Source organism: Zootoca vivipara, chromosome 14, assembly GCF_965207765.1.
Source record: "Zootoca vivipara chromosome 14, rZooViv2.hap1.1, whole genome shotgun sequence".
In the NCBI taxonomy this organism is placed as follows: Eukaryota; Metazoa; Chordata; class Lepidosauria; order Squamata; family Lacertidae; genus Zootoca; species Zootoca vivipara.
In genome coordinates this window covers 22,665,967-22,687,085 of record NC_142597.1, presented here as the reverse complement: position 1 = coordinate 22,687,085, position 21,119 = coordinate 22,665,967, and the positions used below count along the sequence as shown (strand labels likewise).

Genomic DNA, 21,119 nt, shown 5'->3' with positions numbered 1-21,119 from the left:
CAAATTCTGAATTACCTATCAGACCAAACTTTTACAGAATGGAATTCTTTTTGAGGTTCTGTAGGTCCTTTAAAAAATTGAGTCCTGGTTAGGACTAGAGATGAGCCTTATTACAACTAAATGCAGCTGTGACAGACATCATCATCAAATTACCTTCCCTGCTTATGGGAGTCAGAGATACCACATCCAACACACACACAACTTACAGCACTTCTTCAATTTTAGTAATGATCTGCTCTGCACATGCTCTCTCCTTCTCCAGTGTGCTCCGGTCACGAAAACGTTCTGCATCCAGCTTGGCTAGCTCTCCTTCTGCCATGGTCAGCCCCATGCTGCGTTTCTGTCTGAATACATAGGGGAACAGCAGCCTGAATAAAATTACTGTGGAGTGGGAAGCAGAACTGAAGAAATTTACACCCATCACTCAGGGCAGCTAACACATGCCCTCAGGGCATTGTAGCCAGTCATGCCACTATCAAGCTTGTACCCTTGAGCAATCTGCTTCCAATAGACTGTACTTCAGACTGCAGAAGGTGAAGCTAACAAGTACCGTACTTCAAAGTTGTAAGCTTGCAGTGCAGCAACCTTAACATGAAGCACTGATTTTTACACACAGTGACCAACAAGCAGAATGCAGTACTGCTGTAAAAAACCTTTGGTGAGCACAGGAACTGCTGGGTCAGTGTGAAGTCAGTTGCTACGCCTGTGCCATCCAGTTGGTTTCCCTGTCAGGCATGCACAGAATATTAATACCAGGTTCTAAGACCTGCTCATGAAACAGCAACAATAACTACCTATCTTTCTTTAATGTCACAGTAATGAGTTTTTTGGACTCTGGAAACCACAAGAAGTTTTCCATACACAGAATCTATCTAGGCGAAAAGAAGTTCTGAATTTTGAAGAGGATTTTTTAATAATAATAATAATTTTACAGTGATCAATTTCACTGGAAAGTGATTTTCTCTTCCAAGAAAGGACTGACTCTATGGAGGTCAGCTGCTTGGCAGGGCAGCTGAAAAGAGCTAAACAGGAAAGGCTGAGGCCGCAACCCTTCCTACTGCTGCTACTTCTGCTGCTGCTGTGGAAGGGCAGAAGCCAAACTCTCTCTAAAAGACTCCACTGCTTTGGCCTATGCTCCAATCATCCCATACTGGGACCACGCCAGAAGGTTGGAAATAAGATGCAGAATTACTCTTTGAGGCCAGCAGAAAGCCATACTGAATCAAAATTTACCTAAAATCTTCGAGGTGCCTCTGGACTTCAGGAAAAACTTTATCTTGCATAGTTTGAATATAGTGGCGGTGCAATTCTTCAGGAATCAAGTCTAGCCTTCTCTTTTCTGCAGGTAAAAGGAAGAAATGTCAATCTGTTTCACTCAGAATGAAAGACTTCTCTGTGATATTTTTTTCCTTGGGTCCTGCAGCATGGATTATCTTCCTGCCCAGTTACCAAAGGATTTAGCAATTTTTTTCTGTCTTCCAAATTCAGCTCTTTGATATCACAGAGAGTATTGTGAGGACACGAAACCCCTTCAGTATAGGTACTTATCAGAAAGCATTCTCAATGCAAGATTTAAAATAACCTTACCTAGATCTGCAGAAATTTCTTCTGGGACTGGGACTTTCAGATTCTGCAACAATAAAAAGGTACAAGTGAAATCAATCAATCAGTCTAGGCACCTTCACATCCTCAGAGATGTCCTCTGTCTCCACATCATCTCAGGGTGTACACACACACACACACACACACACACACACACACACACACACACAGAGCATGAGGCATACAATCTTTTACTGTGTTGGTTCCCTTGATCATGACTGTTATGAACTGGTTCACATGTCACATTAGTTTTAAATTCACATTAAACTATGGTTTAATGTGAATAAGCAGTTATTGTGAAGTGCCTTCCCTTCTACTGCTTCTGGGCTGCAGACCAAACAAACCAAGGCCTGCATTTTCCAAATAAACAACAAGCCAGATTCTGACACATTTCAACTGTGGCATGACAGCTGCAGGAGGAGAGGGGGAGCACCGTGGAAACTTGTTCACATTAAACCATACTATGTTTTAAACTTTGGTTTAATGTGATATGTAAGCTGAGCAAAGATCCACATCTAAAAATTAATTAGTTGGAGACTCTTGAGAGTCCCATGGACTGCTAGAAGATCAAACCTATCCATTCTTAAGGAAATCAGCCCTGAGTGCTCCCTGGAAGGACAGATCGTGAAGCTGAGGCTCCAATACTTTGGCCACCTCATGAGAAGAGAAGAATCCTTGGAAAAGACCCTGATGTTGGGAAAGATTGAGGGCACTAGGAGAAGGGGACGACAGAGGACGAGATGGTTGGACAGTGTTCTCGAAGCTACGAACATGAGTTTGACCAAACTGCGGGAGGCAGTGGAAGACAGGAGTGCCTGGCGTGCTATGGTCCATGGGGTCACGAAGAGTCGGACACGACTAAACGACTAAACAACAACAACAACAAAGAACCACATCTAAATATTAATCTGCCTTGGAAATGTAGGGGACCCTGCCTACACTGCCTCAATGTGAACATTTAGTTACAGAGCAATTATGATGATTTAAAGTTAAAACTTGCTCCCTGATACCATCAAATCAAAGATCAGTAAAGCAAAATTAGTTGCAATTAGTAATACATACAGGAAGAATGGTATGCATGCTTTGGAACTTACTGCAGCTCGATCCAAGAAGAACTGGTTAAACTCACTAAAGACACGCCGAGTCTCTTTGGAGTTTGTTTGTTTGTACAGGTCCGCAAAAAGATAGCAAAGCTATGAGGAAAGAAAAGGATTTTTTTTAAAAGGATATTCTAAAGGAGTTACAATTTCCTTTGAGAAACACCAGATCAACACTAACACCAGCAGCTGAGTTGCTTTGAGCATTAACTTCATTTCTGAAATAAATTTAAAATCTGAAAATAAATAAGGGTTTTCCTTCCTGAACCCAAAAGGCTAAGACTGCATGGAAATAGGTTAAATAGAAATTCAAAACCCATTAGATCCACAACATGAAACTAGAATGGCATCTTACCAATGAAGCAGGGTCAAACTGGGACACGACATGATGCAGGAAGACAGAAAGGTGAGCAGGGCGAGATTTCAACAGCTCTATATTCTGGAAACAGCTACACTGCCCATTGATCTGTACATACAGATAAGACAATATCAGAACCAGCATCTCCAAGACATCTGCCTCCTCCCCCCTCATTTTGTTGATTCAGAAAAACTTGGCATAAGCTTGCTTCCTTTTCCTTTCACACCACCCTGCATTTTAACATAGTTTTTAAACACACACATTTAACCTCCTTATAAATCTCCAGTCAGTCAAAATACTTAGGAAGAGATTGGCTTATTTATTTATTTTAATGTAAATGCTACTTTTCATTCATATGATTACAAATATTAATATGGTTCACATTATACATAAAATCATTGAAATCAATAAATATCAACAGCGGAAACATTCAAATATATAATTTCCGGAACTAAAGCAGCCAGAACGAAACAAAAAAGGAAGAATATCCTCCTCCATCCAAGGCATTCCCCAACAGGGCCAAAGAATTATTTTGCTTTACTGCCAGTTTCATTCTAAAGGTGTAGACCATTATAACTGGTAAGTTCTGCAAAGCAATATTACATTTTTTACTATTATCAAGGTCCTGATGACCAGGAAAATCAAAGGCCACTTTCCTATGGAAGGGAAGCAGGGTTAGACGTGACAACCCCAAGTCCCCCCCCTCTTCTGTACCAGGATTAGAAAATTCAGTAATGCCAATAACTTAAGCATATTTACAAATTAGGATAGAAAAAATGGCTCCCAGCCCATATATTTTAAAACAAAAAATCCCAAACAATTACTGCTGGCTGATAGGTCAACCTATCAATGAATCTAACAAGTTTAACAGAATTTTCCCAAGAGGGGCTCCTACCACCACCAAAACAAATTCCTGCATGAACAAACCTGTCACTTAACCATAGGAAAGCAATCACACCACAACCAGCCTTTTACAATGAGAAGAGAATAGTTTAAACTTCACCTGCTCCTGTTCACCATAAAAGTCGTCATCTTCTGCTCCTATGATTGGAGGTGCAATACGACTGGAGGGACTTCCAATACTGGATTGAGAGTCCTAGCATTGACAAAGGAAGAAATAAATAATAATCAAAGCAACTGCTCTTTTGACAAATGTGGATAAAACAAGGGTGTTCTGTTTAGTATTTTTATTCAGCTGATTAGTTTAGGATAAAAACAAGACCCGGTGATGCTTGTTTGTTATAATAACACTACTTAATTTATCCAGCATCATGTATGCTGCAAGGGTCTTCCTAAAATTACACTGCAGTGAATCCACTGAAATTCAGCAGTCAGAATTATGTAGTACAGTTATGGAAAATGGCATGTGTGATTTATCCTCAAGAAAAGGTATTTGAGTTATTACCCATATTTATACATGTAGCAAAACACTGTATATGTGGTACATGGAGAATTATAGACCATTGTAAAGAACTACAGTGAAATATATGGGAAATATGTGTGAGGGACAAGACATCATCAGTATCCTGCTTCTGTTCCACCTGGATTGACTCCTCTCAAACCAATAGGACATCTTACAACAACTGCCCAACGGGTCAGAACAGAAAGTGTTAATTCTTGCTTCAGCAGAGCTGGTTGTTTGCAGGATTTGTTTTGTTTTCATTTTAAGTGAGCTGTTCTTGATGCAATGATATGCCTTACATCCTTGCCCAATCACAGAAGTCTTTGGAGAAGTCACTGTTAGTGGCCTATGACTTCAATGCATGGTGCTACCAGCCAACATTTATCTACCAGCTCAGTAACTCCATCCTGGCTCAGATCAGCCCCCCTCACTGCTGAACTTCTGGTGTTTGATGAAGAAATTTTGTTATTGTTTATTTTTATTTCAGCAAGCATTTCAAGTAATCCAAGTTTGTCTAATTTTAACTGGTTTCAGCTACATAGTATCTCTTTTGTAGCCTTATACCACTGCTTAGATACTACATTGTTAAGCACTATATAAATGGTTGTGATATAAATGAATGAATGACTAGTATGTTTATAAAATGTTGTCAACCACTTTGAGAACTGCAGTAAAAAAGTGGGGTATAAACATAGAAGGAAAACACAAATTATCTTCTTTAATGGCAAGGCAGAAGTAACCCAAGCACTGCTAGAGTTTGCCCCTCAAGTTCAAGGGCACTCAAAGAAAAGAACAAAACACTTCAAACCCACATGCTGCAATCCTTGCTCATTAAGTTATATAATCCTTCTAACTAAGTACACATAAGACAAATACATGGGCCCATAGCTGCTGTTCAATGCACAAACCAATAGCTGAGTCAGACCATTAATCTATCTAACCCAGCACTATCAAGGAATTGGCAGCTCTCTCATGAGGAAGCCCTGCTTTCTCAGACCCTTGTAAATGAAAATGCTGAGGAATGAACCTAGGAATGTCTGCCTGTGCTCTGGCACAGACCTATTAACCCCTCCCTTCAGGCTTGCACTGAGTGGCAATTCTCAATTGATTACAACAAGAGAGTTGCTCTGATAAATACAAAATCCTGGCTGGCACATTAGGAAGCATTCAACAAAAGACAATAAAATAAATGAATAAAATCTCTTATTTTACTCCTCAGCCTTTTCTTCTCTCAAATATATTCCGCACGGCAGCAGAGGTTAAGGATAAGACTTGTCCTTCTCCTAGATAGGTTACTTTCCGAAGTTGACGAGCCCCACTTGCCCCTCACTTCCTTCTACAGCACATGCAAAAACCTTCTTGACTGTTGGACCCACTATTGGTCTTGTCCACTCAATCCACCATTGCCTGTCTTTGCATGTAACAGAAGTTCCTAACTCACCTGATTTAGCTGGCCAGTCATAGCAGTTTCCCAGGGCGTGGCCACTGTCACATGCTGACAGCTTCTAGGAGTCACTGGTGAGAGCTGAGTGCAGGGTGGGAACCAAAAGTGGACAAACAACCCCAGAAGGAGCATGTCCCACACTATATATACTACCCCTCCCCTAACACCCCATACACCCAAAATCTTTATCATACACTCACAGTATCTTGTGTCTCACTCTTCTCTGGGCTCTCATCCAGATAGATCCGTTCCTTCAGGCCACCCCGGGGACTCTGGGAAAAACAAAGAGAGAAAGTTTTCTTCTCAGTGCTTGCAGTATCAAAAAATGGGAACAAACAAGAAAGGATGGTCCCATGACTCCTGCAATCATACAGTTGTAAAGTATACATTAGAGCTAAAACAACATTAATGGGCACCACCAGCATCATATAGTGTATATGAATAACCAAGTTCTATATTCTTCTGCAATAGAGCAGAACTTGTTAAAGCAGCATACTGAGGATGCTAAAGAATGGTATAGTATCCTCTCCGAGATACTGTTATCTCAAAATCATTTGGCCTTAAAATCTCATTGGGACATGAAAGAGAAACAAACTTAATTTTAGACATAAAGCCTTCGTGATTTCTGGCTTGCTCCTCTTTTTAAACACTGTTTTCAAAAAAAATCCCGCTGGCAACACAATCTTGCACATGACTACCAAGATGTAACATCCACCTAGTTTTGCTGGACTTATTCCCAGTGAGTACAGTCGTACCTCCGTTTACGTAACCCTGGTTACGTAAACTTCGGGATGTGCGCTTGGCAAACCCAGAAGTACTTTTACCGGGTTTCGCCGTGCACACATGTGCAGAAGAGGTCTGCACATGCGCAGAAGTGGTCCTCAGGTTGTGGAAACCTTGGGATCCAACCGGACCTCCGGAACGGATCCTGTCCGCAACCGGAGGTACCACTGTATAGCAATTGTGGCCTAAAATGCACCTCAGTATTAAAAAGATAATCAAAGTTGCCAAATGATCCACTATTTAACTGTAATTATTTATACAATGCTAATACTTCATCTTAACCATGAGAAGCCTACAAGAAATTTTATGCAAATCTCTCTAAGAATTTAGCTATGCTGTGGTTGTTTTTTATGCCTAGGATCCTCATCCCACTTTTTAATAAATCCTCGTTTTTCTCTCAAAATTATATTTACTAAAATTGTGTGCATGCACGTGCACACACACTTACTTGAAAGTTTAGGTAAATAACTGTTCAACTACTTTCTTAGAGTAAAGAGAAGAGCCTCCATTTCTGGTAAATTCCAAATTGCAGTCATTTTTAAAGCTGGATTATGGTCCTGAATTGAGTCTTCATTCTTTAACCTGAAAATGCCCAGTGATATGAAGGCTACCAAAATGTCACTTAATAGCAATCATGTTTCAAAAGCAAATGAAAAGGAAACATCACCCTCCTCCCCAAAACAGCCGGTACAGAATTCTAAGTTTTAGATTCCACCACCACCAATTACTTCCTGCTTATGAACTTTGTAGAAGTCATACAAATAGCATTTCCTATTTGTAACATGTACAAAAGAAAATCATGGCAGAATAATGTATGTACAGCCTAACATGAAAAGTGCATTTGTGTGTATATCAAGTATTGTCCTATTTGTATGCATGTATAATAATGCATTTACAAAAATAATTTAAAAACCTCTGCATTTGTTAAAGACTGATATATGTACTTTGATTGCTGCCTCAGAGACAATCTTCCACATTTACCGTGTGAAGATCTTGAGGGATAGCTCATTCAAAATGGTTTGCTGTGTGCCTTCACAGCATGTGGCAATCAATCGTAATAAGTGTATTTTGCTTGGCAGTGGGGTGTCAGGGAAAAAATCACTCTGTTCTGCTCAGGTGAGGAAAAAAATGAAATAGAGGTGTGGTGATAAGAGACCACCCACTGAAATTCCACAAATGTGGCAAGCAACCCACTGTCCCCATAATGCACTAATGAACTTCCACAGCAGCAATGACTGCAGATGATTAAGGCTATTTTTGCTTATCAGATTCTCTGCAGAAAAGGGAAATCGGGATTGAATGCTGTGATGATGGCATTGTAAGAATGCTGGGGGGGGGGGGACTGGATGTACAAATAGCAGCAATTCAGCTGTGACTCCACAAAAAACTCCTCTCTGAAAGCATTCCAAGTGTATAGCTTCAAAGTACTTGCTTCTGCCAGGCTAGGAATCTAGTGTTAGAAGTATATGCTGTCACAAATTCACATCTGTGTGGTACCATTCATAAACATGCCAGTAATTAACGGTTCGAATCCCTGTGACGGGGTGAGCTCCCGTTGCTTGGTCCCAGCTCCTGCCAACCTAGCACTTCGAAAGCACGTCAAAATGCAAGTAGATAAATAGGAACCGCTACAGCGGGAAGGTAAACGGCGTTTCCATGTGCTGCTCTGGTTCGCCAGAAGCGGCTTTGTCATGCTGGCCACATGACCTGGAAGCTATACGCCGGCTCCCTCGGCCAATAATGCGAGATGAGCGCGCAACCCCAGAGTCGGTCACGACTGGACCTAATGGTCAGGGGTCACTTTACCTTTACCTTTAATTAAAACTATCAAGTTTACAATAGTGTCACAGATTTTTAAAAGTTAGGTGATAGAGGGGAGGGGAGTGAGGTGACGTAAGACAGTCACTACCCAAGGGAAAATACCATTTAGTTCTCTTGCTTTAAACCTGGAGATATATTAACCTAGGCTAGTATGGAATGGTTTAGGTTGCCCTGAGCCCTACCCAAATATTTAAATTCACAAAAAAACAGTTGGAAAGGGACTCAGCTGTCTGTGGTAGGAATCAAGCTCCTGCCCCCTCCCTTTAACACTCCTGCCCCTACAAGTTTGAGTCATTCTAACCACAAAATGGCTTCTAACATGTTCTTAAAGGTACTGTTATCCCCCTTGGTTCACTAGGAGAGGCCAGCATTGCTGTTCTCTGCACAGCAACTGGGTGCGTGCCAGGAAACCCTGGGCTTGAAAAACATGGCACTCCTTCTCCAGGCTGCCAATGAAGACTCGCACAGCAGGCTTCCACACAACAATGGGTTCTGTCCTCATACTGTTCTTTCTAAGAAGAGTATGCAGACTAACAGCTTAACCATTTGAAAGGTAGGAGAGACAACAGGAAGAATACAGAAGCAGGAATTATTTGTAGGATCAAAACTGGGCTTGAAAGGTGGGTTCAAATTCCTGCTAGGCCAGGAGGCTCACAGGGTCATCTTGGTCAAGTCACTCACTCCGTCAAACACATCTCATAAGATCTTTTTGCACAGAAAGTCACCTGGCACATTTATGGAGGAAGGCAGGAGAAACAGGATAGAAACAGCAATTTTAAGGGGGTTGTCAAGTGACAGTGGACACTAAAACCACCACAACTCTTTCAAACTGGGCCTCACTTGCTTCTATCAGAACAGGGGATTGGTTGCCTTACAAATACAAGATACTGGCTGAGACAATCCTCACTAATCAAGTCACATGTTGCTTCAAGCAAAGTGCTCACCTCAGCTGTGTCACTATTTAACTGGGAGCCATCACCAAAACTGCAGTCTCCTTTGTTCAGCCCATCCCCGCTCTCAGTCTCTACCTCACTGATCTGCAAAGACTCTGTCACAGACTTGGAAGATAAAACTCCATCCTGTAAATAGACAGACATGGGTAAGAAACAGCAAGCACCCCATGCAGTGATGCTTTAACAAAAATTTTACAAGAGTGAGCTATATCAGAAGAGGGGCATGTAAAATTTTGCAGGTCCCTGATGAGAACTCTGCAAAACACATCTCGGCCTCTAATTTAAGGGATCCCCAAAAAGGGCCAGGCATAAATACAGCTATATTTAACCCTACTAAACCATTTGAACAAGGAATGTGTGTAATTACTCATAAAAAGGCTTTAAATCCTCTGCATAATGATCCCCTCATCAATCATCAGTTTCTATGCGCTCAATCAGAAATGAGACCAAGCTTTAACTTGTGTGTACTTTAATTTACTGCACTCAGAGAACACTACAAGCTTGTGCAAACTGGCACAGACAGAGCTGGGAACAGTTTCCTCCTCCCACACAACATTCCCTTCTAGGATAGTCTGATCAAGACTGCAAGCATTCCCATTACCTGAATGGAGCCTGTTGCCTTGGACAACTGTTCCTGTAGCTGAGGGATGTGCTTCTTGGCTTCCTGGATCTCCTTGAGAAGTTTTGGAGTGGGAGTGCGGCCGTAATCTTCTTGCAAGGACTAAAACAATTTAAAGATTTGGAGAATCATTCCATCATTATGATCCCCTGGTTGTATTTATAGGCCAAGTTTCAAATACAAATTAAGCCACGTTTTCAGCACCCACCCTATTCTTGTGACTAATTTGTTTTACACTGTTTTTTAATATTGAATGTTAAATTGTAAGAAATAAAAATAAATAAATACTATTCCTACTAATGCAGTCAAGTTCAGTGAGATAATTTCGGAGACAAAAAGGGCTGAAGGTCACTGGGAGGCCACAGACAAGGACTCCTCAGCCTTGTAAAGATAAATTAGTTTGAATTGGTGAAGTGCTCTGTAGTATACAAAAATGTGCCAGATATAAAATGACTAAAAGTTGTATATATACGGACATAATTCTGCAATCACACTGAAGACTAAAAACAGCTCTATACAGGTTTATATAGCCATTTGTCCCCTTTCCCTCCATATTAGCAACCAATGATTCAAGTTAATGTAATGGCTGGGATAAGGAGGCAATGTGCCTCCCAAATCTGAAAATAAATTAACTTGAAACATTGCCTAAGAATAGTAAACTGCACTAATATTCACTTCCAGAGATCCTGTGACTTTTTGTTTCTCTAAGGCAGGGGTCGGCAAGGTTTACCTCGCCTGGGCCGGTTCACTCCAGTGGAGATCCCTCCGTGGGCTGGATCATGCACGTGCATGGCCCCGCGATTTCTGGCATTTGCGCAGACACAATTTTTGGCACCGCGGAAGCGAGTCCCCACGCCGCGCTGTGCCCATCTGCAGCCATAGGTTTATTGTGTATCATATGACTGTATGTGTTTTCATTCCACAGTGTGGAAGTGACGTAGACAGGATGTTTGTCTTACGTGTTCCTGAAGTGGAACTGTTGTTCCTTTGTTCACTCTCTTTACTGCCTGTGATGCTAGAGAGAGGGAGCCATAATGAAGAGCTCCGAGTCTGTTTATATGTAGATAAACTAGCTTAGCCAGAATGCTGTGCTGCTGAGTCTGTCACGCAACTGTGCAAACCTCTGCGGATCCCTAAAGTGTGCTGGTGCTTCACATCACCGGTCACTGTGACGTTCGGGCTGAAGAACGCTCAAGAAGCTCCCGAACGATCTCCCAGGAGGGAGGGAGCATGCCAGTTGGGTATGTGTCTCTGCCATGGCCTTACTCTTGAGTAGGCACCCTCCTGGACATGCTGACAGCGCGCAGGGACTCGCCAAGTGGGTGGCTCAGTTCGGGGGCGGTTCATGGGCCGGTTAAACGACCCCCGTGGGCCGCTTGTAGCCCATGGGCCTTAGGTTGTTGGCCCCTGCTAAGGTAACATGAAGATGCCTGCCTGAGAAACATTCAATGCAGACTTAATCTTAGAGCTTTCAAATGTACAATCATTCATGCATTGTGCTTGGGATTCAGGTGTTAAACCAGGTTAAATGGCCAATTTAGGAAGCAGCATTCTTTTTTTCTCCAAAAGATTCCTCTTTGGTACCTGTAGCCTCTCCTGCTCCTTCTGAAGCATCTTCCTCAAAATCTCCACCTTCTGGCTATGAACAATATTATTTTCCTCCTGATAAGAAGAGAAGGCAAAACATAATTACAAGGCAAGTTCAACTCTTCTCAAACAGATCTTCTACAAAGTATTCTAAATTGCTCACAGTATGTTAAAACACATTATAAGTTATCCATACTTATTTTTGTATTTAAGACAACACAATCACTGGGCTAATTTTATTTCTTAGAAGGGGCATGTTTGTTGCAATGTTGCATTTTCATTATCATGTGATCCTCTCTCCTTGCCTTCAGCAGAGAATCAAATTTATGGATGACAGATGGGCTGGAGAAAATACTATTTCAAGCAGCAGCATAACAGATCAACAGCAGTGCCACCCACTGCTATCCCAATTCTGCCTCTGTCTCATGCCTCCATATAAATACAACAATTTGAGTTCTGTGGCAATGTGGCTAGGCAGAGAAATATATATTGTAACAGACTAATCAGATGCATCTCAGGACTTAAGACTTTATTACGGTACCATTAGAGTGGTTGGGGCAGGACAAAGGACATTTTCATACCACATAGTCTAACCCACTTCTCCCCAAACCTGCTAGATCTTACCCCCATCAACACTGGGCTGGTAATTCTCTCTGTGTTTCCAGATGTTCCAGGTGAGTGTGGAGATGTCATGATGGGAGACATATGTCCAAATGCTACTGGATCCATCTCAGAATCAGCCAGTGGAATCTGGGGCGACCCAGGTGGGCGCCCTTGCACAGTGAGTGCTACATAGGAACCCGCTGCAGAGAAAGGACAAAATTCCATTTATTTTTGTTCTTGTGACCAGAGAGGAAAAAGTCTATCCATTCAGAAAACCAACTTCTCATGCTAAGATACCTGCCACTACTACCAACTGAGAGAACACATGCAAGCAAGCAAAGCCCACTTTAGTTATTAAGTATCAACCCAGGATTCCTAAAGTGTGATGCTTGTCAGGGTATTGTGTACATTACAAAGGTGCAACAAGAGGGAAGCAGATTCCTTCTGTTTCCTCAAGCACCCACCACATGTATACTTATGGCACTGGAGCACCAAACAATGTGTGCAGTACCACAGGAGCAGAGGAAGCACAGGGTTGTCCTGGGCCAAATAATCCCTGTTTAAAGAAGTTGGTCAGAAGATCATTCCACCTGCTTCAGCTATAGTGCAGGGAATCAGGACAACTAAGCATGACAAGCACAGGTTTAAAATCAACTTAATAATGTTGACAACAAGAAGAATTAAATGTGAGGGACTGTCAGATAAGCAACTTTTCCCCTAGCTTTTAACAAAATAAGCAGCGGAAGTCATCTGCTAGTCAAATAGGTTTAACTGTCTCATAGACCTTGAGGGTTTTTAAAAAAAATATTTATTATTATATATTAATTTTTTTACTGCCCTATACCCACAGGTCTCAAGGTTCATACCCACAGGTTCATAATTTTCCAAATTATGCAAGATTCCATTTAATACTATGATCCTGAAATGCACCCCAATGCCTTCAGACAGTAATAGAGCAGTATCATGGCTAAAATCCCGTTACAAACTGCCCCCTGGCTCAACTGGGACAGTTCAACCTCCATGATTAAGCCCAGGGAGAACAATAGCAGTTTGTCCTTAGTTTACTCACACTTTATCAGCTTCACCACCTCCAAATGGTTGGAGTGAGTTACCAGAGTCCCATTCACCTAGGAAGAGGTAATAGCTGTGTGAATTTGCATTTTCAATTGTACATAACATGGGTCTTCCATGCTACAAAACTGAACTGATTTCACTTCCTTCATGCCTTTTAACAGGAACTATGCTCCAACAGCATGATAGACAAGAATGCCCTGAAATATCTAACTAAAACAGTAAAAGATTTTCACCACAGGCATCAGAGAGACAATTTAACAACAGATAAAACCTTTGGAGTTATACTCTTAGATTGTTTTAGAACCAAATATTCACTTTCTTGTGATTTTTAATGGGAATGAGAAACTGAGAAACTGAAGTGAATTCTGGCTCTGCCCTCTTCTACACACACGTACAAACACCAACTCTATGCTTAAAGACCTTTTTGTAGACATGAAATTGAAGCCTTGTGCAATTTACATCAGCTTATAAAGCAAGGTTATGAAACTAGAGTGCTGTACAAAAAAAAGCATCTCCCCCAAAAATACCTCTTGCTCATTGCCAATTCTAAATATAGAAAAACACACAGTGTCTCAAATGTTCCTGGGCGGTAGATTTTGGCAAAACACTGTGATGACGACCACGGAAGCATTCTTGTCACTCTCCAGCAGCAATTTACTCTTCTAATGACACTAAATGTTCTCACCTTAATAATTCGGTCACCAGTTTGAACCCCAGCCCGCATGGCTGCTCCATCTAAAGGGAAAAATCAGCCATTTAGAACTCAACACATTTTTGTTCCCAGTGTTCTTCTACTCTCGTGTCCAAGCCAAACACACCTTTCCCTTTCTTGCTATGCAAGGCCCACACCCTGTAAAGACTATGTATGCTGTTCCAATGGCACAGATTGTCCCCAACTGCAGACCATGCCAGACCATCACCAGCATGAGCCACAAAACCTGCTTTGCTGGATTTCATAAAAAGGACAGTCCACTTGTCTACCTGCCTACCTGCTTCTGTTTTGGGCCAAAATATACAATGTGGAAGGTTATCATGCAGCTGCATCCAAGCCTTCATTCTGCCTTACAGAAAGAAGACCTTTGCCACCTACAATTCCAAGAGCCTATATATTCTAGGAAATTGATGATTGGTTGCAATCTGATCTTCTATCAGATCAAAATGACCTGAGAACAACAACAGTTGCCAAATTTATCGAGGGTGCAATGAGACTAAGGGCTACCTTTTAAACGTCAACCATAGTCATATGATCTTTTTATCCTTGTTGTTTTTAATTCTATATTGCATGTATTTTGTTGCTATGGCTGTTGGCTATACAAATAAAGTTTACTGAATTTATTGAATTGCAAGTAGAACCATAACTAATTAGTTTCCTTCATAGCAAAGACAATAAAGCACTTCTTTTATTTCAGTCTCTAGAGTTGCACTATTCTCCCAATATGCAATAAAGCAAGGCTTTTTCCTCATGTAGGCCTCTATCGACTACAGATTAATTTTTGTCTCTAGCATACTTATGATCACTTCATAAGAGATTTATATACTTGGCAGAATACCCAAATACAAATTCTATGTATTGCATGTCAAATGTGGAAATCCTCTTTTTCTATGCTTGTCCCTTTAAAATATATATACATACAGAATTCACAACCGAAATACACAGAATGCTATTTTCTACATGGGTATTGTTCTTCAAACACAAAAATTCATATGAAAGACTTAGTGCCCTTTTGCATGTTAGAATTTTAGTGGAAACACATTACAATATTCAACCTATTTGCACATCTGTAATGTGAAACAAAACAATCATGTTCATTTTACCTGTATGCTACATAAATATACTGCTAACAATAAGGGTCAATGGAAGCTTTCTTTGCCATGTTTCTGAATGCATTGTAATGTGAAACATGCATATTCAAGTTTCACACTGCAAGGTACAAGCAGACACACATGTATTCACTACAACTGTAATACATGGAATTGCCCTGAACGAGCACCCTCACCTTCTTTGACGGACTGTACAAAGACAGGATTGTCTCCACTGACGGTCAGCCCAAATCCATTTTCATCCCGCTGGATAATAACACAACGCTGGACAAGACCTGCATAAGGGGGAAATGAAAAAGAGACACAATATAGGCATCAAGCCAAAACCTCATTTTGGTTAGCAATAATTGCAACCTACAGAATGTGCGCAAAGGGAAGCTGCAGGGTGGACATGGAAGGAGGGAAAAAAAACCAACAATGGGAGATCAGTCCATAAGCAAGGTAATTACTACAGAAGGTTGGCCATGCTTACAACATTGATCACATGACACAAAGCTATAGTAAAGAAAGGTAAAGTACACAGGCACATCAGCCACATCATCAACTAACAATAACCTTTGGAGAAGAGGGCAACTTAATGATTCTTTTTATGAAAATAAATAAATTATACTTTTCATTTTACAACAAACACAAAACCTAAATTTGAATTATTCCACATCATATTTTGACTTCCCTCCCCCTCTTTCTTACATTTATACTGTTTTCCCCTGCATTTCCAAGTTAACGGGCTCCTTAATGATACTGCACATTTGCTCTCTTTCCAATGTTTTCTACAAAGCACCTACAGTTCCCATAAAAACTGCTTCCCTTGCTAAAGCTGTGCACAGGCTCACCATCCTCAGGTTTGTAGTTGTACATTTCAAGGAGAGCATCCCAATATCAGGGAAATGGCCACCAAAAAGCTACCAAATTTGATATGCAGTGGGAGTGGGAGTCCAAAACATATGGAGGGTATGACTTTCAACAACCTTGACCGTTGGCCATGCTGGTTTAGGCTGATGGGATCTGTAATTCACAACATCTGGAGAAAACCAAAATGGATAACCCCACTCCAGATATTCAGATGGGCTGAACAAACCACACACTAAAAGCGTACCCTTTTTAAACAGAAATAACCTGGTAAAGTATTAAAAGCTGTAATGTAAAATTAAGCTTTTAAATAAAGCCAAAGAACTCACTGACTTGTCTATCTGTAATTACCATAGTCTCCATTTCTAGGCTGATTGCAGAGGGTGGGGAGAGGTTCCCCTCTTCTCCAGCCAATAGGAAACACAGGCTACTGGCCTCACAGCAAACCAGTTTTAAAAACCGCCTTCTGCCCAAACAGTTTGACAAATGAAGGCCAGAATGAATGTCTGTCAAGTGGTGGCACTGAATACAGTATTGTATTTCACGATTCACCTGATCTCCATAGGTGACTAGGAATTCCATGCAAGTAAATGAATGGGCTAGCAACACATTCTCTAGTCACACAGATTTTTAATCTTTCTGGTTATACATCTGAAGTTCAGTATAAAACTTTAATCATACTGGATGCAATCCAGATTTATCAGAATCAACTGAGAGTTTGCCATTGCTTTCCAATCAAAAGTGGATTGCACAAGCAAGTAGCAAGCAACATTGAAGCTTTGCCTTGTAGAAAATCCTTTACTCATCTTCCCAACCCCTCTTAAATATTGCTTTTACAACCTGCAGTTTCAAAAATGTATATGAGATATTTATGAGGATAGATGAATAAAAGAATAAATTAAGACAATTTGGAGTATGCAGGAAATGACAAAAATAAATGCAAAGAACCACAGACAGAGGGGGAAGGGAGTCAAAGTTTGAAATGTTAGAATGTTTGTTGAATAATTGTAATGTTTATAAATGAAAATAATTTTAAAAAATAAAGTACTACTTTTACAGATTGCTTTTTCCTTTGATATTTGTTGCTTGTCTTTTAAATGCTGCAGTACATGTAGGAAGCAGCCCTATAACCAAGTCAGGCCATTAGTCCAGCTATTTCCTTGCAGCGGGGGTGGGGGGAATAAAAATCCTGAGGTAAAATTCTCTTTCAGGTAATTGGCCAACTGGCTTGACAAAAGAATCATGTAACAATAAATCAATATTCAAGTATTCAGTAAAAGAATAGCTGTATTTCTATCAGTACCATGGGCTATTTGTACAATGACACATGGGAAAGGTGAGAAGAAGCAAAACCAAAAGCATAGCCCTGTATAGAAGCAACAACTCAACAGTATTACAGTGCAGCATTCTGAACTATTATTTGTGAGCTTATTATTACAGTAGCAATAGCTCACACACTACTTGTAGAACTCAATCAATTCCATTTGTCCAGTGCTCAACTTACTTATTTATTTATTTATTTATTTATACCTAAAATAGGTATAGGGGACCCAGGTGGCGCTGTAGGTTAAACCACTGAGCCTAGGGCTTGCTGATCAGAAGGTTGGCGGTTCGAATCCCCACGATAATTTTGCTCCTTGTTCTTGCTACATATTGCAAGGATGTAGGAGGCGTAAAATGAGGGAAAGGGGCAGTACAAAATATATAGACTCCTTTAGCATTCATTTAGGCAACAGAAAAAAATGGCATTATAAAATATAGACATGTAAACTCCCCCCCCCAAAAAAAAAATATAGAAAAAGAGTTTAGGACTAAGAATCTCAGATTTAGTCTTTATGTAACACAAATGCTTTGCAAAAATAAAGCTGAATAAAGAAAACTGTTGAGGGGAGGGTCAACAAAGTCTAATCGAGTCATCCTCAACCCCCAAATTATCTGCCATGAACATGAGGTGGCTAAGCTTTTCTGGAACAAAAACTACAATTTATGCCAAGAACCTGATTTCAAAACCATTCCTTGAACCTCTTAAATGTCTGAAATTACAGGTATTGAGAAACAGACCACAGCAATATTCACCACAACACAGATTCAATGTGTAGGTATCAAACTCTGCTATGGAGCTATTTCTCTAAAACAGGGGGGAGGGGGGGAAATGTTTAGTCTTTGTCGGCTGAATATAAGAGAAACTGGCAATGTTTAAAAAGAAGAATGCAAAAGACACCTTGTATTATCCAGGAGTTTAAAACCACAGTCCCTGTTTATGTTTTATGTTATATCTCATATCATAAGCAATCAAGGAGTGTGAACTTCTCTCTCATTCAAAACAGGCATCTCAACAGCTCTCACCTTAAAAGGGTAACTGCAACACTTCTAATCAATTTTACCTGTTCAAGACATTTCCCTCAGTAATATCCAAAGACAAGCAAAAGAGGCTGCAGTCATAAAAAGCATAGCATTCTCCACTTGCAGGCTCTTAAATAGCTTGACCCCATCCAAAACAAATACTACAAACTTTTCCACACAAATAACAGCACCAGTAGGAAGAGGGAGGAGGGGAGGAAGAGAGCCAGCACAGCAAAATAAAGGAAAGGAATGGGAGTCACACAGATAAATCCTAACCAAAGACAAAGTTTCTGCAGGAAGTATGAGAGGAAGCAGAAAGGCTTGGGTTAGGAAATCATGTTTCACTCTACATTCATGAAAAGCCAAGGCACACAGTAAAGGCAGGGGAAACAAAATTTAAGATTGATCCCAAAAGGCACACAGCACAATTCCTGTAATCAAGACAGATTAATTGGTTACTTCACAGAAAAACTGATGGCAGTGGAAAGTTTGCACTACCATACTGAAGTTCTGAATGATACTTAGACCAGTATTCAATACAACTAGCACTGGGATTTCTTCTGACCTCTAAGGTAGCAATATTGTCATTCCTCCATTTTGTACATAGCAGAAGGATATGCAAATAGCTGCAGGGGAGGGGAAACTCCTCTCCCAAAGGGGATTACATCAATATAGTCAACTCTTCTACTTCAAAGTACAAACTATTTGTTAGGACCATGTTGGCTAAGGCCAACGCAAATTGCAGTCCAAAACTCTGGAGGGCACCAGGTTGGCCAAGGTTGCTTTAGAGCAGTGGTTTCCAAATGGGGGTATGTGAACCCAGGGGGTCTGCACTATCTACCCAAGGGGTCTGTGGCATCATTCACATACCAAAAACTACAATAGAGATATCAGAATTTTCAAAAGTAGGGGGTCCTTGGCTTGGATTTTGAAAAACAGGGGGTCCACAGTACATAGCAAATTGGGAATCACTGCTTTAGAGGGTTCAGCAGCTACCACTATGGCTGCTACTTAAATTCCTTTTTAAGGAACCACACAAGAATGAATTAGCTGTGGAGAGTTTCCATATGCATTGTTTGGAACAAATAGCAAAAACCACACCTCACTGTCCATTCCATCCCACAGAGCAGTTCAGCATAGCAAAACTGATGAAGATGATTCTGCAGCAGGGAACAATTAGTTCAGCAAACCAGTACATAAATCTTAACAAGACTGGACCCTTTAATTTGTTATTTTTCTAGAGAAAGCATGGGATTTCTTCCAAAGTGCATTAAAGCTAGAAACTGAAACAACTTATCTAGAAAGAAATTGTTTTGAAAAGAATTCAAGTGCTAAAAAACAACACACAGGGTAACAAGTGATTATACCAAATTCAAGTTGAGATTAGTATCAGAAGGTTTTGTGCCAACATACATATAAGGAGGTGGTGGAATCAAAACAAGAGGAAGGCAGGTATTTGTCCTATAGGGCCATTTGTTATTCCTTGATAAAAATGTATTTCACTACTGGGAGGATGCAAGGAAAGCGGTAGGAACACTGATATTAAATAATCTTACAGTTCTGGATTTACCCATTTTAAAAAGGTCTGATCATTCACAAGACAAGTAGCAGAACAGAAATTATGGGGTAGAAATCATACCTGATGTGGAGCATGCCTATTATACAGTTAACTGAAATTTTAATATTTTCAATTACAAAACTACCCATGCTGTTCTAATGGTTCTATGCAAGTACGGTAGCTGTCAATCTTAGGTATAGTAAGGATATCAATTTCTCTAAGGAAAACTCAGCAAGAGATGCCCAGTTGGAAAGTGAAATGACTGTAATTTCCTTCAAACAAAATGCAAATATATCCATATCCTGTACGGTCTATAACTCAACCTATTCACAAACCTTTAAGCTGCTATTAGGTAAAGGTAAAGGGACCCCTGACAGTTATGTCCAGTCGTGAATGACTCTAGGGTTGCAGCGCTTCATCTCGCTTTACAGGCCAAGGGAGCTGGCATTTGTCCGCTCCGCAGTTTTTCTGGGTCATGTGGCCAGCATGACTAAGCCGCTTCTGGCGCAATGGAACACCGACAACAAAGCAGCGCACGGAGACGCCGTTTACCTTCCCGCCGGAGCGGTACCTATTAATCTACTTGCACTTTTTGGGGTGCTTTTGAACTGCTAGGTTGGCAGGAGCAGGGACCGAGCAAAAGGAGCTCACCCCGTCGTGGGGATTCAAATCACTGCCCTTTTGATCGGCAAGCCCAAGGCTCAGTGGTTTAGATCACAGCGCAACCCGCGTCCCTAAGCTGCTATTAGCTGACACTGATTCCTAAATATTCCAACCCTTAAAAAGGTTTCTTATTAGGAAATGGAAGACAAAATAAAAGACATCTGGCTTTTACTACACGAGTTAGTTTCCATCTGCCAAAAGCTTGCACATAGCAGCCACATTAAAAAGCTCAGTCCTTTTCCCTGCTGCAGAATAAGCCATGCATGGCAGGTAAAGGGCAGAGGCCTTGGGCACACAGAACAACAGCACAGAGCACACTGAACAAAGGCACAAGGCTGCAGTGGCTGCTTCAGCTTACCATACGTCTCGGATCTACTCTCCTCCGAGCTACACTTTGTCTTCCTGGAGGAGCTATCTGCACGAAAGCAGGAGAAAAAGATATAGGAAATATGGAGACCAACATGGAAAAAAATTCATAAAAGTCAGAATGATTTGTATAATTGGGTTAATTCATGCAAAACACAAACAAGGTATGAACAACA

The 21,119-nt window shown here is 40.8% G+C and overlaps 1 protein-coding gene across 5 annotated transcripts in view; it reads right to left on the bottom strand.

Annotated features, from left to right (window-relative positions):
• Positions 1 to 21,119, bottom strand: part of ARHGEF12 (Rho guanine nucleotide exchange factor 12) — an 84,824-nt gene that overhangs the window by 30,187 nt on the left and 33,518 nt on the right. For 3 of the 5 annotated variants that reach the window (XM_035140228.3, XM_060283106.2, XM_035140230.3), the window contains exons 4-18: positions 20,936 to 20,992; positions 15,341 to 15,439; positions 14,029 to 14,078; positions 13,339 to 13,396; positions 12,291 to 12,469; positions 11,664 to 11,741; positions 10,062 to 10,181; positions 9,452 to 9,586; positions 6,104 to 6,175; positions 4,061 to 4,153; positions 3,055 to 3,165; positions 2,697 to 2,795; positions 1,588 to 1,630; positions 1,234 to 1,339; positions 207 to 344 (exon numbers count right to left, since the gene is read on the bottom strand). In XM_035140228.3, the coding sequence (XP_034996119.3) occupies positions 207 to 344; positions 1,234 to 1,339; positions 1,588 to 1,630; positions 2,697 to 2,795; positions 3,055 to 3,165; positions 4,061 to 4,153; positions 6,104 to 6,175; positions 9,452 to 9,586; positions 10,062 to 10,181; positions 11,664 to 11,741; positions 12,291 to 12,469; positions 13,339 to 13,396; positions 14,029 to 14,078; positions 15,341 to 15,439; positions 20,936 to 20,992 (1,438 nt within the window). The remainder of the gene's footprint in view (positions 1 to 206; positions 345 to 1,233; positions 1,340 to 1,587; positions 1,631 to 2,696; positions 2,796 to 3,054; positions 3,166 to 4,060; positions 4,154 to 6,103; positions 6,176 to 9,451; positions 9,587 to 10,061; positions 10,182 to 11,663; positions 11,742 to 12,290; positions 12,470 to 13,338; positions 13,397 to 14,028; positions 14,079 to 15,340; positions 15,440 to 20,935; positions 20,993 to 21,119) is intronic. The other 2 variants (XM_035140229.3, XM_088658022.1) reach the window with 1 other exon arrangement.